General features: G+C 52.0%; 1 protein-coding gene across 5 annotated transcripts; it reads right to left on the bottom strand.

Moving 5' to 3' along the window:
• Nucleotides 1–558: 558 nt before the first annotated feature.
• Nucleotides 559–9,480, bottom strand: LGALS2 (galectin 2). Of its 5 annotated transcripts, none has more exons than XM_030478914.1 (5): nt 7,638–9,480; nt 5,979–6,224; nt 3,074–3,156; nt 2,643–2,802; nt 559–782 (listed from the first exon to the last, which is right to left on the bottom strand). In XM_030478914.1, exons 1-5 carry the CDS (start codon nt 7,770–7,772, stop codon nt 636–638), a joined length of 771 nt encoding a protein of 256 aa, XP_030334774.1. In that variant the 5' UTR covers nt 7,773–9,480; the 3' UTR covers nt 559–635. The 5 variants fall into 5 exon arrangements, with proteins under 5 accessions (XP_030334774.1, XP_030334775.1, XP_030334776.1 ...); XM_030478915.1 differs by having other exon boundaries at nt 5,979–6,216; nt 7,638–7,714; XM_030478916.1 differs by lacking the exon at nt 5,979–6,224.
• Nucleotides 9,481–17,132: the final 7,652 nt, after the last annotated feature.

Raw genomic sequence — 17,132 nt, forward strand, 5'->3', positions numbered from 1 at the left:
CCTGGCTGGAATGTACCAGCAGATAAGTGAGGTGAGATAAGAGGGAAAGCTGGAGGAGACAATTCCTTATCAATAGCAGGAATGCTGGTTCAGGGGCACACCTGTGCTACCTTCACCGTGCCACCGCTTCACATGGTACCGCTCCTGCGGGAGGGCAACGCACCTCTTCCTCCTGCCCAGAGGAACCTGTTAAACCCATGCTCTGAGGTTCCCAAACCTAACATTTACTTAGGTGCTTCTGTGGCACCCAATGCCACATGGAATGCCACATCTCTCACTTTTCTTCCTCTTCCTCCTTCCCTCCCTCCCAAAAACTCAGGTGCATAAAGAAATGGTGCATTGTGAAGAGATTGCACAACCATTCCCTGAGCAGTAATATACAGTCCTCCTCTTCCTGAACCCCACCTGCAGCCTGCTTTGTCCCACCTACTATCCATTCAACCCCGCATACTGGTCTGACCTGGAAAAGCACCTGGCGTTATCTGGGAGCTGTTTCCATCCAACAAGGAAAAACCTTGGGCTTTGTCGGCGTCTCACACAGAGCCACAGAGCCAGGGATGTCACAGAAGCCAATCTGCTGGAGCAAGCAGTCTCTCACTGCTTGGGTTTTTATTAGAGCTAGGAAGCAGCACCCATCAGTCCAGCTTGAAGGACGTGACCCTGAAGCCTCCCTTGACACTCATGTAGTTGATCTGGCTGTAGCAGTGCCGGTTGGGGAACTCCACTTCATGCCCATCTGGTAGTTTCACTAGGAATTTGTGTTCCAGCATTTCAATAGTGATCTGGGAAAAGAAAGGGGAGAAAGGGCAGCAACTGGGGACAAGGGGGAAATTAGGAGCATCCTGGCGATAGGCCTGTTACATGTGAGGGGCAGAACTGGTTTCTATAGCCTTAAACAAGGTGTGGAGGCTTAAGCTGTGAGTGATGCAGGAAATGAGCAGTTAACATCAAGGGTCCAAGCTGGTATCTAAGACTATGACCTGGGGACAGGATCTCTCCCGGGGCTGTTTAGCTACTCAGACTGTAAACTCAGAGCAGTTGAACCCGAGTGTGTCTTTATACACCATATGGCTTAGATCTGCTCCAAACAGGGCAGAATAAACCTGACACCCCAGTGCCCTCAGCAGCTCACACATATCGGGCCTGGAAAAAGGAGCTTCTCTGACAAACACACACAAGCAGATAGGATAAGAACACATTGCTCATCATTGCAAATTAATGTGGCCAATGGCTGCAGTCAATGGGATGAGATTCAAGCAGGCAAAGTGACAGGTCCTGCATTTGTGCCACAACAACCCCATGCAATGCTCCAGGCTTGGGGAAGAGCGGCCGGAAAGCTGCTCGTGGAAAAGGACCTGGGGTGCTGATGGATGGAGTTGAATATGAGCAGCTTGTGCCCAGGCAGCCAAGAAGGACAACAGCATCCTGGCCTGTATCAGCACCAGTGTGGCAGCAGGACCAGGGCAGTGATCGTCCCCCTGTACTGGTCACTGGGGAGGCTGCACCTCGAATCCTGTGTTCAGTTCTGGGCCCCTCACTGCAAGAGAGACATTGAGGTGCTGGAGCGGGTCCAGAAAAGGGAAATGGAGCTGGTGAAGGGTCTGGAGCACAAGTGTGATGAGGAACTGGGGGTGTTAAGTCTGGAGAAGAAAAGGTTCAGGGGGGATCTTATCGCTCTACAACTACCTGAAAGGAGGATGGAGTGAGGTCGGGTCAGTCTCTTCTCCCAAGTTACAATTGACAGGACAAGAGAAAACGGCCTCCAGCTGCGCCAGGGGAGGTTTAGGTTGGATATTAGGAACAATTTCTTCACAGAGAGGGTGATCAGGCATTGGAACAGGCTTCCCAGGGCAGTGGTGGAATCACTGTCCCTGGAAATGTCCAAAAACCACGTAGATGAGGCCCTCAGTAATATGATTTAGTGCTGGACTTGGCAGTCCTGGGGTAAAGGCGGATAATCTTAAAGGTCTTTTCCAACCTAGTTGATTCTACAATTCTAAAGGGATTGTTCCCCAAAGCTGTTACCTCGATGCTCCTTTCCCAAGAGCCAGCCATGACTGAGGAAACAAGCTTCCTCTGCACAGCAACAGGAACAGGACTGCTCCTAAATGCAGCATTCTTCATGTCTGGGGACATCAGATGGGGTGAGACAACAACTAGGACAGCATCCTAGCAGGAGGGGAGAGCACAGATTGGTAGCATGGATCCAGGAGTAGAAGAGCTGAGGGAGAGGTTTTTGGACGTTGTTCCAAATTCTGGGTTGTGTTAAAGCCCAAGTTCGCACAGGACAGAATCAGGAAGAGAAATAAAGCAGAACCCAGCAAGATCCTGCTTCTTGGAGACCCCCTTCACAACTTCATACATGCCCCTGGTGCACTCACCTGCTGAGCAGGTACAGGGGGAGCCAGGAAGCACCTACAAAGCCTGAGAAGACAGGGCTTGCATGAAGTTCCCAGAGGAAGCATTGGGGTTTTAAAGGAGGAGTGGAAATAGCAATCAGGATCAAAACCCCAGAGAATGAGGGGCTGTTGGGAGGGCACAGGAGGCATCGGATGGGACTGGGAGCTCTAGGGTAAGGGAATCTGCTAACCAGGGGCTTCCCCCCACCACCCCACAACCCCATGACAGCATAGATCCCTAACCTTGATAGAGGAGCCCCTGGAGAAGCAGAGGTGCTTATCACGATGCTCTGCCTCCCAGGTACTGGCACTCCTGGAGTTGCAGACGATGACAGACTCATTGAACCGGGGATTGAAGTGAAATGCCAGATCTGAGGACCTGGAGCCAAGATTGATGCTGAAGCTGTGGGAGAACAGGAGGAAGGTCAGCTACACAGGCAGGACAGAGTCTTGGAAGACCCAAGATCCAACACGTGGCTCTGCACTTAATTCCTCCATCAGCATTGCAGGTGCTTAATGCCTCCTGTTTGTTAATTTTGCTCAGGAACTGGAGGAGTTTGCACAGTAGTGGCTTAGGGGTTCCCCTAACATTGAGCTTCTTGTACCTGGAAAACCACCTCCCTCTACAGCCCACCTTCAATCCTGGCAAGTCGAGGTGGTTTCTTTGTACTTACCCATCAGTATGATCGGATATCTTGCCCTTGATCTTCAGGCTCTCCCCAGTCTTCAAACCCAGGTTGAAGATTTCAAATTCTTCCTAAGGTAGAGACAAAAATTGTCTGCGGGGCTCCTTCAGCTATTCCTCCCCTGCCACTGCAAGTGGAAGAGTGCCCCAGCCAGGAGAATATCTATTGCTCTCAGCATGGGTTCCTCTCATGGCCAAAAACCCTCCATGCTGGAGATCTTGCATGGGCTTCTTAGTCAGTGATGGAAGAGTAGACTGAGTGAAGCCAGCAAGCAAGGAAAGATATCAGAGAGAGAGGAGATGAAAATAGGTTTGTCTTCAGCAGGAGAGCATGACCACAGAGCTACAGAGAGGGTTGAAGCAGAGGGGCACAACCCAGCGTTTGGTGGGCAGCATCACCTGCTGCCCAAGAAATAACATGCAAATGGTGAGAGCAGAGGTGGCTGTGGCTTGCCGGTCCCCCACTCAGCCCCGCTGAGCTGGGGACCCTGGGTGACAGAGGACAGGAGTAGCAGCCCTTACAGACATCTTCCTCAGAGAGCAGAGTAACCAGGCAGGGAGCTACCAGCAGTTTAGCTCAGAAATGCTTCACGCTGAGGACCTTAGGCCATCCCAAGACTTCCTGTAGCTTACACATTAACAGCACCCCTGCCTCTGCAAGGCCCCATCAATTACTATTAAGGCAATAGACTTTGATCCAAAGAAATAGCTTCCCTATGTACACTTCCTATCATTAAGGACTTCAGGAGATTAAACCAATTCCCAGCATCCTTGGTGGGTTCCCAGTGGAGGGACCACCACAAACAGCCCTTGGGGGTCTTAGTCCAGCCAATGCATAGGACAAGCTTCTTCCCAGCTGGCCATAGAGGTGTGACCACCATATTCACTTCTTTTCTGTGTAACAGCTCAGCCAAAAGCAGCATCCCAGATCCTTCCCTTTGTGGCAAGAGGCAGCCCCCCAAACCCACACCAGCACACCAAAACTGTCCAACCATCCCTCCCATGGTGCTCCAAGGGAGGGCTCTATGGGGCTCAGAGAAGAGGGCAACACATCCCCTCTAGATGACATGAGTTATGGACAGTCCTTTGCTGGAGTGACACAAGTGGCATCCCAGCTCTTTCTCTTCTCATGGCTCTAGATTCAGCCCCAGCTGTGTGGATTGCACTAGCAATATGTGGGAGCTCTCTGCAACCTCCCATCCAAGCTCCATCGAGACCCAATTCTTTTGGTGTGAGGAGCCATGCACATCAGGTTCGATAGCACCATCCTCCCCAACCGAGACACTGGAAGGTTGTCCTCACAGGGGAGCATCACCCCTGCTGTCTTCTTGCCAAGTTAAGAGCTGTTAGGACACAGTGACCCAGGTTTGGTTGAACAAATTGGTGGTGTTTTGCTGGACTCCGGAAGTCAGTGAGAAAGGGAGAGGGAGGAAGACGCCAAGACCCAGGAGACCAGCAGCCTCTCAGCCTCCCTCTCAAGCCCTGCGGAGAGCAGCTGAGTGCAGTCATCCTGCTGCTGCACAGCCAGCTGGGAGACAGCTTCTGCCCTTCCCCAAAACCTCCTGAAGCGAGCAGAGGTAAGTGCTGATAAGCACTCCTTCCCCGGAGGTGCTTCCTGTTAGGAGGGGGTCATAAAGCCCAACAGACTGGGGACATCTGTTTGCTGTTGAGGTCACTGAAGGTGCTGGTGAAACCTCCCTTGGTGAGCATGGAGACGGTGTTGGGGATGGTGGGTTCTGGCACTGGGTCTGTTCCCCATCACACTGCTGTGTCCCACTCACACAGTTTCATGTCATCCTGCTCCCCTGCAGCCATCCCAGGGAGAACACAGTGCCCAGAGCCTCCTCTCAAAATATCAGAGTATCCCCACTGGCTACGAGAGGTTTCTCTTTCCAGCAACTCACATTTCCCTCTGCAGGGACAAGGGCAGCACAAAGACACTGTTCACATAGCAACCATCAAGGTTAGTTATCTGAACTCACTTTAAGCCAGCAGGGAGAAACAAACACTTCCAGAGCTCAAGAGATTACATCCCAAGACAGACCTTAAACTCTGTCCTACATGGCTGGCCAAGGTGACACAGGAATGTCGTAACAGAGACAAGACCCAGGTCCCCAGCTAGCAATGTAGAAGAGGCTTCCCACATAGGCCAGTCAGAAACATCATTCTCACTGGGATTTATCCACCCATGCCACTGGCAGAGCATGAGGCTGCCCAGCATGTGTGTGAGGGATAGGGAGAACTGCCTGAGCAGAGTTATGTGCAGAGCTGCAAGTACCACGGATGTGAGAATACACAGAGACGGAGACAGGCAGGAAAGAGGCACGAGCTGCTCAGAGAGGGGCCGTGAGATTTTATCGAGATAACATTAACCCCCCTCCTACAGTGCTCAGCAGGGGCGTTCACCCCCCTTTTATTTGCCACCGGGAACAATAGTGGGAAACCAGACAGCAACTCTGCCAGCGCTGGCGACTTCCTTCGTCTGCAGAGCCGAGCCTCTGCGTGGTCAGACACCAGCACTGTGCAGATGGTCTCGCTCATGTAGAGGTACGTGCTCTCCACATAGGAAGGGGCTGAGACATTGGGGACCCCAGAAGAGCCGAAATTCTCCAGTCCAATTGGAGGTGGTGACTGAGATGATGAAAGGAGGGTGAAGGGGGCAGGTTGATACTTCCCTGCAGACACTGCAAAGCAGAAAGCCTGGGGAAACGGTGATATGATGGGAACATAAATCCTAGAGAAAGAGGAAATCCGGCTAAAGGGCATCTGAAAAGGAGGTGGAGGGTCTGTGCAGTGAGGAAAATATAAGCAATGGTTGTGGAAGCTGGCAGCCACTGGTGCAAGGGATCCAGGAACACTTCACCCCCAAGAGAGATGATCCTATGAAAGGGTACCTGTCTGGGAGCACTTCTGCAGGGCCCCATATAGATGTTCATCATCCTGTCTGGAGGGCAGTTGGCCTGTACTGGTATGGGACACCCATATTCACACTGCTGGCAGTGTAAGAAGCTTTGCTTCATTTCCAGAGCATGCCCTGGGACAGCAGAGACCCAAGAAGCAGTCACTGGTGCAAGGGTGGGGGCCATGCCCAGCCCAAAGGCAAGGCAAGCTTCCAACAGGGAGTAGGCAAGCCTGCAATTTTGCATGGAGAAAAACCAGAAAAATCATATTTTAAGGAGGGAAGAGACCAATGCAACCACATCAGCTTTCAGCCAGAAGGGCAGGTCCTCTGCAGAATGCTTTCACCCCATGAAATGCAGCAGCTCCATTTGCAGGGGCCCCATAAGGTAGGTTTTAGGGTTAAAAGTCCTTCCCCAGCCTTCCTGCTAGTACAGGCGAGATCTCAGGCCACCAGAAGCACACATAGGGTAACTCCACATAGCAGCACCGCATGTACCATAGCCTAGAGGTGCTGCCTCTACCACAGGGCACCCACACAGACTGAATGCCACCCTCCACAGCAGGCTGCCAAGATCCTCAGCAGCATCATTGCTGGCAGCAGTATTTATTTTGTTTCCTTACTCGGGCAGGAGATAAGCCAGATAGGTGCGAAGCCCTGAGGAAAACCACAGGCTTCCCCACTTCCTAGCCAAGGCAGCTCAACCACTCAAGCTGCAAGAGGTTTCTTGGGGCTTTCTATGGCAGGGGTTGCCCCCAAAATCCACACCAAAATGGTCCACACTATCCCTCCCAACAGTGCTATGATGAAGGTCTCCAAACATCAAACCAAGCTCTGCAAGAAGCAGCAAAAGATCCCTTTAGCACCCCAGAGAAGGCTGAGCTTGGCGCCAATTAGACACCAAAGAAGCAGCACCAGAAAAGGACACTGCAGAGGGGAAAAGGCACAAGTCCCCTTTTGCACTCAAGGTACCAGGGAGCCTGTGCTGCAAACCAGGCATCAGCATCCACTCAAGGCAAAGGGAGCTGGAGAGCTCAACCATGCATTCTTTCTCGGGGTAGCAGCTGCTCACTCTGCTATTATTTCCTACTGCTTCGTATAATTTGTACTCCACAGCAAGCTATTGTCCCTTTCCACTGGCTATTTATTTCCTTGAATAGCCTCTGGGGAAGGATTTCAGTGCAGGAGAAAAGAAAAGAGAAAAACTCCACACAATAAATATTGAGCAGTGACCTGATTTAAACCGTGTTCTCTGACCTTATCTGGGCCCTGGCTAAGGTTCCTCCCAGCAGTTATGATTGAGCCACATTTCTGCCTTGGTTTCCACCTTTTATGAAGCCTAGGGGGGAATGCCCCTGGCCTTAGAGGGCTGTGGGGTGCATTTCAAGAAGCTGAGCCCTGGATTTTCAGAGGCCAGGGCTCAGGACACGCCTGAGAAGAGGCTTCCATCACATCCGATGGAGATGATCAGTCCCCCACCTAACAGTCCCAGAAATCCCCAAAGAGGTTGGACAGGACTGGTTTCCCCTGTGCTGGAGAGGTGTTGGTTTGCCTCTCAGCAGAGAGTGCTGTAACTTTCATGAACTGATCCCCAAGCTCTGAAAGTCAGCCAGCTTCCTAACGGAGGAGGACCGAGAGAACAGAATGTACTTACCTCAGCCAAACACTGAGGTAAGCCCGAGACTGGATAAGCAGGTCTGCAGATCTTGAGGGCGTGTACAGGAGAGGATTGTCCAGGAGATGCAGGAGAAGTCAAGGCAATGATGGGCACAAGGACACTGGGGCCCATGAGCACTAATTTCCTGCCTAAGAGCTTAAGCAGAGTGGGACGGCTCCTGTGGGGAAGGCACTGAAGTCTCTGCGTTCAGATCAACGAAAATGGGAAGGAACAAAGGACTGGAGGTAAACCTCCTGCTGCCCCTCATGCCACAGCTCTCTGTGCATCTTTGACTGTGCCCCTCTAGGAAGTATGGAAGCAGCATCTATGCTCTGAACCTGAAGGCAAGGGGTTAGAGGTGACCAGCATGCAGTAAGCTCTCCACCAGCATCACCCCCTTCCAGCTGGAGGGTGCAATTTTTCTTCCTTAGGATGTGGGGAATAAGGAGGAAGGACAAAGCTAGCTGAACAGCTAAAATGTGGGAAAAAAACCCAACATGTCTCTTCAGGACTAGGGGCAGGAGTGAAGGAGGGAACCTGCACCAAGCAGTGGAGCAGATCAAGAGCACAGAGCACTCACTCTGTCTCCCTACCCCATGAGAAAGGCAGTGGTGCCACAGTGACTGGCATCTCCCATCTCCATGGGGAGCTCAAACACGCTCTGGTGGGTGGTTTCCATCCCCATGGCCAAGTTATGCCCTTATACCTTTGCAGAGGACATCTCTCTTGGGCAGCTCTGAAGTCTGTGGCAACATTTTTATGTGGTACACATTGTGCATGGGGAAGGGAGGAAGGTGGTTCCTGTGCAAGGAATCTGGCCTATAAGGCATCAAGGGCCATTTCATTAACCCAAGTCATGTCTTCTGGGTGCCCAGCTTGTCTGAGGGGCAGGAGAACGAACTGAACCAGCAGAGGATAGGGAAGGGAGGTCAGAGGAGTGATTGCATGCCACCCAGTTCCGTTTCCAGCCTTCATTTCTCTAATTCTTTCCCTCGTGGGGGCATGCCAGGAATGTGGGTTGTGGGAAAGGCTTTCAAAAACACGCCTGGAGATAAAAACGCACTTGTGTTGAAAGCTTCCCTACTGGCAAGGAGAAGATGCATAGAAGACTCATGTCTTCCCTCTCTCCTAAACTTCTGTAATCTCCCAGCTTTACCCAGACTTGCTCGATGAGCTATTATTAGCTTAATAGGAAAAGGATCTTCCAAAGAGCTCTCCACAAAGGATCAGCTTCATGAGGTTTATGTTCCACTTGCATCTTGCACCAAAAGATTATCTTGAACAGCTTTATCTTACCATTAAGGAAGATGGCAGCCCCCTCATCTTGCACACAATTGGGGAAATTGAGGCACAGACACCCAAGTTCACATCCAAAACCAACTGCTTGATTCCTATCTTAAAGCTTCCATGGCCAGATTAAAACAATAAAAAAAATAAAACTAGCTTTGCAAACCTGTGCAAGAAGCTAAAAGGAAGCTGTGCTCCCCTGGCTAATGCAGCTACAGTATCAGAGATGCTGATCTCTCACCACACCATCTACTATCAGTAGGAGATACTGAGGCATTCAGTGCCTCTGCAAAACATTAGCCCTTGGGTGGGTGCGATTAAGTCTGAGGGATTCAATTGAACTGACAACACTGGAAGCCAGGGGACTTCCAAGATGCCCCACGCCCAATTCCCCTGACTTCAAGGGGACCATTCCCCACAACAAAGACAGCATGAGGCCAGCTGGCTGGAACCCGAAGAAGCAAAAAAGAAACACAGCATTGCGCCATACACAAAAGCTCCATGGGGACTTCCCTCCATTGAGCTCCAAGCAGCCAGCCCAATTCCATCCCACAGGACAGCAGGGATGTCCCTGCACACAGTGGTCTATCCTGCATAGGGAGAACAGTATTAGCACTGCATGACTCGCCCGAGTGTGTTTCTCACAGGCTCCAGCCTGAGCCCAGGCAGGTTGGACAACTCTGAGTACTTGCAGGAATCCTTCAGACGAGCAGCATCCATCTGAGTCACACACACGAGGCGCAATGCCAAGGGTGGCTCATCCACTGGAAAAAAAAAGAAAAAGAGAAAATGCTAAGGGAGAAATAGCAAGTTTTGAAAAGCCACAAGAATTAACAGCTCATGGGCTGGAAAGAAGGGGAGCAAAAATCAAAAAGGTCTGTTCTCCCATGCTCACGTCACTAAAGCCAAGTACCCCCCATCCCCATTGGCAAGCATCACCCACCACTCATCAGCTTTGAGAGGGTCCACAGGGACGACCCACCCTGGATCTAAGGCTATGGCTGAGGTCTGCAGAGGAAGGGGTTGTCAAGTCAAAATTATCTGTTGCTCCAAAATCAGCTTGAACAAACTCCCTTTGATGGCCCTGCAAAATGAAACAGTAAAAACCAAACCAGATGGAGATGGGAAAGAAAAGCTGCCAAAAAAAAGGGAATCCAAATCCCAAAATGACTGACTCGGTGCGAGAAATGGGCATCTGAAGAGGAAACTGCAGGCATCTGAAGGAGACCTAAGAAAAGACCAGGCCCACACAACTGACTCTCCCTGCTCCTCTCCTCCCCCTTTCCTCTCCTTCCTCTTTGGGGAAGGGCACCAAAAATACATGAACCCATGGACCTTCAGAATGAGCCACAGGGAAAGGAGCCTGACCTGCCGCAGGAGCTCCAAGGACAAGCAAAGTGCAGAGGAGATCCCAACTCCCACCAGCATGAGCGCTGAACTACTTTTGCACTGCTTCCCGGGGAGGAGCTAGAGCCACAGCCTTGCGTTGAGTTGGCACCACGTGAAGAAGCTTTTGAAGCCAGCACCTGAGCCTGCTGGGTCATGGCACTGCCCAGAGATGCTTCATCTCCACACAGTACTGCAGGGAGATGCTTTGCATTGCTGGGACACCTCACCTCCCTTTCCAGCACTATACTGGGCACTAAGGGACATACCATGTGTTTGAGGACACCCTGTTTTGCTGGCCAGTCCCATATGGGCATCCTGTCCCTCCTCTGGACAGCTCCTGTGAGCCTCTACTGTTTCTGACCCATCCCATATAGCAAGTAGTACATAAGCCCCCAGCAAGGAAGCAGACACCCAGCTTTAACTGCAGACTCCTGGATGGAGAATGCTTGCTCCAGAGAGGGGAAAATGGTATTACAAACTAAATGCTTTGAACACGACTCACACCAGACAAATCTTATCATATCCCAGGCTGAATAGCCCCAAACATGTGTCCATTCTCCATGACAGACTGACTTGTCGAGCCAGGAGATCTGATAAGAACAATGCAACGTCCGGGTGGCTGCAACTGCCAGGCGAGTTCCCACTTGCACGCAGATAGCTTATCTCCTCTGTCAAGATGGGACACGCATCAATGCCTGCTGCACAACAACAGGGAAAAGCTAGTGGCGACCTGCTCTCTGGTCCTGAACATGCACGTAGCACTCCTTACAACACCGTCCCTGAGGAACATCTCTATTACTCACTCAGCCTCATTAGGAAAGGGGTGGGAATCCTTCCTGAACAGCTCCAGCAGAGACGCAGCTCCCCAGGGACCCAGCTCAGGATGAGCTGAAGAATGCTTAGCGCCAGCTCTGGACACCAGCAAGTGGCTGGCTGCTGCGGGAGCAGCACAGCAGCTAAAGGAAGCTGGAGGGAAGAGGTCTCATAGCCCACTGGAGCCAGTTGTGACACTGTGCTTTTAACCCCATCGACTCCCCAGCACGCACCCTCCTCCTGAAACCCAGCCAGAGCGCAGCTACAGGGAGGTGAGCTGCTTGAGATGCAAAGCTACCCTCTGCGAGGAAGGAGGTGAAAAGAGGAGCAGCCTGCAAATGAGGGATGGCAGAAGGAGGAGATGCTTCCAGCAGAGGCAACGTGCAAGGTGCAACGTGGTTGCAGCAAGACCCAGAACGTGGACACTGCCTTCAAAATGCACACGGGGCTGAGGGGAACAACAGTGTGCAGCCCCTCCAGGCAGAGACAAGGCAGAGGCTGCTCAGATACCCCCAGAGGTGTGCGCCTGATCCTCCTCCTGGCTGGGGGCCTTGTCTCAGCAGCATATTAAATGGGGGATACATGGTCTCTGCCCCTGTTCTGCTCCCCGAGCCAGTTCCCAAACCTGATGCAGTTTGGGGTGGTGAGGGAAACACGACACAGGTTGCAGAATCATGTGCTCTGTGGGCAATATGATGGGCTCCTTGTTCTGCCTGCCCAAGCCAGGAGAGCCAGAGGTACGAATTCAGCATGCCTGTGCACCCAGGCCTGTCTGATCCCCTGCATCCGGGAGCTGGCCCCCACATCCCCATGACCTCATGTGCTCAGGCAACGTTTCCTTATAGCATCTCTCACCCCACAAGGCAGGAGGTCAGACGTGGTCAGTGACACATAGCATGAGGTGCAGGACACTGAGTCACAACCCTGTTTTCGGCCATGCCCAGCAGACAGTGTTTCCCAGTTTCAGTCTGGCACACACACTCCCACGCCACACACTCACTCATAACCTGTTGAGTGACATTTCCCCATCTTTGGAGAGAGGAAAAGATGGAAAATGAAGGGGTAAATATGCAAGTTGTAGGGGACTTCACTTCAAAAGGCTGCCTTCAGAGGGACCTGGGCTTACAGGGTGTAGCTGTTTTGCTCTTGGCCCAAAAGCAAGGACCAAGGCACTGCTCCCATCCATGGCAGTGTTCAAGGCCAGGCTGGACAGGGCCTTGAGCAACCTGCTCTAGTGAAAAGTGGGAGGTTAAAACCAGATGATCTTAAGGTCCCTTCCAACCCAAACCATTCCATGATTCTATGGGGTTAAATGCTCAGTGACACCAAAGCTCTGCTGGGAACAGTCCCCAGCCCACCCTGTCCCCCCGCTGTGCCTGCGTGCTGCAGCACTGCTAGCTAGCACAGCCCAAACCCGCGCCAGGGATGGTGCTAACAACCATACAGTGTGAGACATCATCCCATGGCAGCACTTGGGCCTGGCCCTGCTCCTGTTGCATTTACTAAGACGGACAAAGCCAGAGGGGCCAGAAAGTCGCCTACGAAAGGCCAGGTCCACCCTCAGCAAATCCGCATACACAGGCTCTGTGTCTCCCTCCTCCAGCTCCTTCTCAGTCACAGTTTTCTTTCTGTTCCTAACCCCGTGTCTGCCATGCCCCAGCACTGGGTTCACTCCGCCCTGCTGCTCCTCACTGGGGCTGAAGCTCATTGTGCTGCCAAGCACAGGCTGAGCAGCCAGGCTGGAGGCAGAGAGCTGCTGGACTGCCTCCTCCTGCCATTTCACAGCACGGACTTAAGACAGCACTGAAGTTTCCTACAGGGAACCTGAGGCAGCTGCAGCCAAAGCGGGCGCGCTGGCAATGGGGGATTTTCAAGCCCAGGCCAAACCCCATCTATTGAAGCTCCCCAGCTGCCAAACATGAGCCAGCTGCACAGCAGAGAGCACGTGCATCCTCTGCCGGGGCACCCCGCAGCGGGAATGCCTCCTCCTCGTGCCGTGCTGTAAAAGAGAGGCTGCATACGGCTGCGTCTGAGCCCCCCTCAACATCCCTGGCAAACGTCACACTTCGTTGTTTCCGCAATGCAGGGATTTATTCATCATCCAGGCTTGGGGATTTGCTCCAGGATGCCTGGTCTCATGTCGCCAATCTCTGCTCAGATCGCGCTTGGATGCCCATGAAAAATGCCTTTGCAAGAGGATTTTTCTCCTTCTCCCTCCTGCTGTTCTTTAGAGCTAAACTGTATCTTGGCAAAATCCAGCCTCTTAAACCATTTTTTTCCCCAAATAGTTGTGCTTTCTAATGACACTCCTTCCATCTGCTAGTGATAACCGAGCAAAAACGGGTAAATCTGTTCACGTTTTCAAGTGCCCCACTCGACACCTGAATCCCAAGTGCACTCTATCAGTAGCGGATCTCTTCCCAACTGGAGCTGATCTCATCAGCGGTGCAGTGGATGACTTCATCCAGGCTCCCCCTTGCGGGCTTGGGGCCTTCGATGCTCGCTTCAGCCCCATAAATTGAAGCAGGTCTCTCTAACCTGGCAGGTCTTCCTCTCCCTGTTCTGGTTTTGGCTCACCCAGATACATAACCTATCAGCCCCCAAGCCATAGCTATAACTAGGGCGTCTGTCCTGTCAGTTTTCTTTCATCTTTGCCTGCTGCCAACACTGTTCCTCAGCAGCAACAGCAGTCCCATGTTTTCAGAACATGTCCTGGACTCTTATGGGAAGAAGCTATCAGCAACAGCAAACCCATCTGAGCCTTCCTCAGGGATAACAAGGCACTGCTACTCCGTACACCAGCCAGGAGGGCACTGCTGCCTGCTCAGTCAAGGGATCAAGACACTGCCCAGTCTGGAAGGAGGGCTTGAAGACAAGGAAGCAGCACAGCTCACCTCTAACTCTGGTATTTGCCCCTCTCGCTTGCTTGTCTCGCTGAGCCAGCTGCTCCAATGACAGAACCAATATGGAAAGGAAATTTAGTATACAGAGGTCAGGGCAATTCCCTAAAGGAAGCAAGTGCAATTATCCCCACGCTAAGGACCAGGGAAACTGAGGCAGCGAGCAAAGCTTGTGCATTTCCTCGAGTCTTGCTCCAAGACATGCTTAATTGCAGATATGTAGCCAGCAGGTTTTCTGATCCCTTATCCAGCATCCTGTTTCCTCATTCTGCCCCTGTAGTTTAGAAGGATGCCTTTGATCACCAGGGACAGGTCTTCCTACGGCAAAAAGGGAAATGCTGAAAGAAATGGAATGGAGCAATCCTGGTGCATGACTGCATACCACAAGAAAGTGCTGCATATGAAAGGGAAAGAGACATTTCCTATTAGATTAAAGGAACTCAAACCTGCTCTCTCCCTCTAGAGAAGTATGCAACTCTATACTTGCCTCTGTAATTGCAACCCTCCGCTGGGAAAGGTGCTTAGAAGTATTGCAAAAGGAAGGAGATTAGCCAAGGTCAGGGAATAGCAGAGCTGCAAATCCAGGGGATTGCGTAAGGGGTGCGTGGTCCGAGGTGATGTCAGAGAGGTGCTGCCAACCCCGTTCCAAGAGAAAGCAGCAAAGGTAAAACAGAGCCAAAACCCCAGGAACCGGCTGCTGCAGTCAGCCAGAGCAGGGAAACAAGAAAAGGGAACAGAAGACTGCAGTACTGAGCTTCAGGAAAGTGAAAGGTCTCCGGGGCAGAATGCCTTGCCAAGGCAAGAGGAATGCGACAGGGGAAAGGTGAACCTCACGTCATGGGCCAGAGCTGACGACCCTTTAGGAAGCACACCAAAGCTCTCTCTGCTGCACAGAAGCACATCTGAAAAACATTGCAGGGTTCACATAAACACACAAGACAGAGAAACCAAACAAACGCTGGGACAGAGCGAGGGCGATAGCGCCGTTCTGGCTGGCTAAAGACGACCTGGCAGGAGGAAAACCCCTGTCCCAGGCCACCCAGCCGCTCCTGCAAGGCCGCCTGCCCGTCCCGACCGAGCGGCACCGTGCCTGTTCTGCGATTCACCTCGACACATCAAGGCACCAAGGGCAGCCGCTGAGCCCAGGTCGGTCAGGCAGGAGCTTTCCTGCCTGCTGCTGCCCTCTGCGGGACAGCCTGCTGCAGGACCTGCCCAACCTGGGATCCAGCACCCCTCTGCCAGCACCAGCTTCCCTTCCACCAGCATGCCAGCTACCCATGCCTCTGGAATCACTTTCCCCTGCAACTGGCTGCGAGCTAATTATAGCTGCAGTACTTTCGTTCGGTGTGGTGTTAATTACAACAGGAGCACCTCACTCCATCCAAACCTAGTTTGGGATTCCAGCTGTCAGTAAAAATAAATTGAGGGACAACAACCACAGACTGGTTTGGGTTGGAAGGGACCTTAAAGCTCACCCAGTTCCAGCCCCCTGCCATGGACAGGGACACCTTCCACTAGAGCAGGTTGCTCCAAGCCCCGTCCAACCTGGCCTTGAACACTGTCAGGGATGGGGCAGCCACAGCTTCTCTGGGCAACCTGTGCCAGCGCCTCAGCACCCTCATAGTGAAGAATTTCTTCCTAATATCTAATCTAAATCTATCCTCTTTCAGCCAGAAGCCATTCCTCCTGGACCCGTCCTTACAGGCTCTTGTAAAATACCCCTCTCCAGGTTTCTTGTTGGCCCGTTTACGCACTGGGAGCTACCCTAAGGTCTCCCTAGAGCCCTCTCCAGGCTGAACAAGCCCAGCTCTCTCAGCCTGTCTCCAAAGCAGAGGTGCTCCAGCCCTCGGACCATCTCCATGGCCTCCTCTGGGGTTGCTCAAGCAAGTCCATATCACTCTTGTGTTGGGGGCCCCAGAGGAGACAGGTTTTTCCTCACATGTCATCCAGCCACTTTTACAGGGAGCAAAATTCAGACTTGGGTCTCTGAGGTTTTTTTGATTGCATTTAAGGTCCTTGCTATATGGAAAGCAGATGTAGCCAAAGTGAAAAGAGACTCCTAAATCTATGAGAAATAAAAGCAAGGTCTGAAAGGCCACCGCTGACACAACTGTTATGCATGAGTTCACTTGCCATTGTTTGCAACCAGCTGAAAAGAGGTGCAGCCTTCCATTCACCTCAGCCTTGCTAACCACTGGGTGTTGCCAAAGAGAGGCAAATAAACAACCTTGAGACTCAGACAGACCGAAACCTGAGCAAAAGGGGGCTGTGAAACACCAGACTGCAAAACCACTCCTTCAGAGGCATCGCTTTGTGGGTTGCAGAGGAGATGCATGCCTGCTGCACAGATCGGGCATGACCTAGAAGAGCAGGATCCAAGCGTCGGTCTCCTAAAGATGACTTAAGGATTCTCAGGAAAATCAAACAGGTAGCAGTGACAGGCAAGGCTGACTCATAAAACACCACATGTAAAACGTGCCTGAACACAGCAGAGCGAAGGATGTGACCATTTTCTATGGAAGGCGCTTAAAAAAGGCTTTGTGATGCAAGTCAGTAACAGTTAAAAAAAGAACTACAGTCAAGCAAAAGTACTTCTTAATGGCCAAAAAATCCCGCTCCAAACAATGGCTATCCATAAGGAAAAGACATTAGGCGTGACCTCGGGGCAGCTCCCTCGGCTGCCATCTGCGGGATTAGCACTGTAAATGAGTAACCCCACACAGGACCGCGCTGACTCAGACGTCTATCTTCCGGATCAGATGCTTTAAAGCTGAATAGGCTGTATCGCACTCTTAACGTGCTCTTATCGCGGGGGCTCCGGCAGGGCAAGCTTTGGAGCACCGATGCCCACGCCATGCACACAGGAGGGCTGCGCTCCCCAAACGTCTTTGCGTTGGCACCTTTCACCAGTGTTGCTGAGAAAGAAGCAAAGCAAACAACAAAAGCAATAAAACACCACAGGGAGAAGGCGCTCAGACACTCTGTTCCTTCCAAGACCACTGGAGCACAGAGAAAACAAGAGGTATTAAGTGTCGCCGTTAGGGCTGGCCTGGATTACCAGAGGCATAAGAGAAAAAGACTTAGAGAATGATTTGGATTGGAA

The sequence above is a fragment of the Strigops habroptila genome, chromosome 3 (assembly GCF_004027225.2).
Source record: "Strigops habroptila isolate Jane chromosome 3, bStrHab1.2.pri, whole genome shotgun sequence".
Taxonomy (NCBI): domain Eukaryota; kingdom Metazoa; phylum Chordata; class Aves; order Psittaciformes; family Psittacidae; genus Strigops; species Strigops habroptila.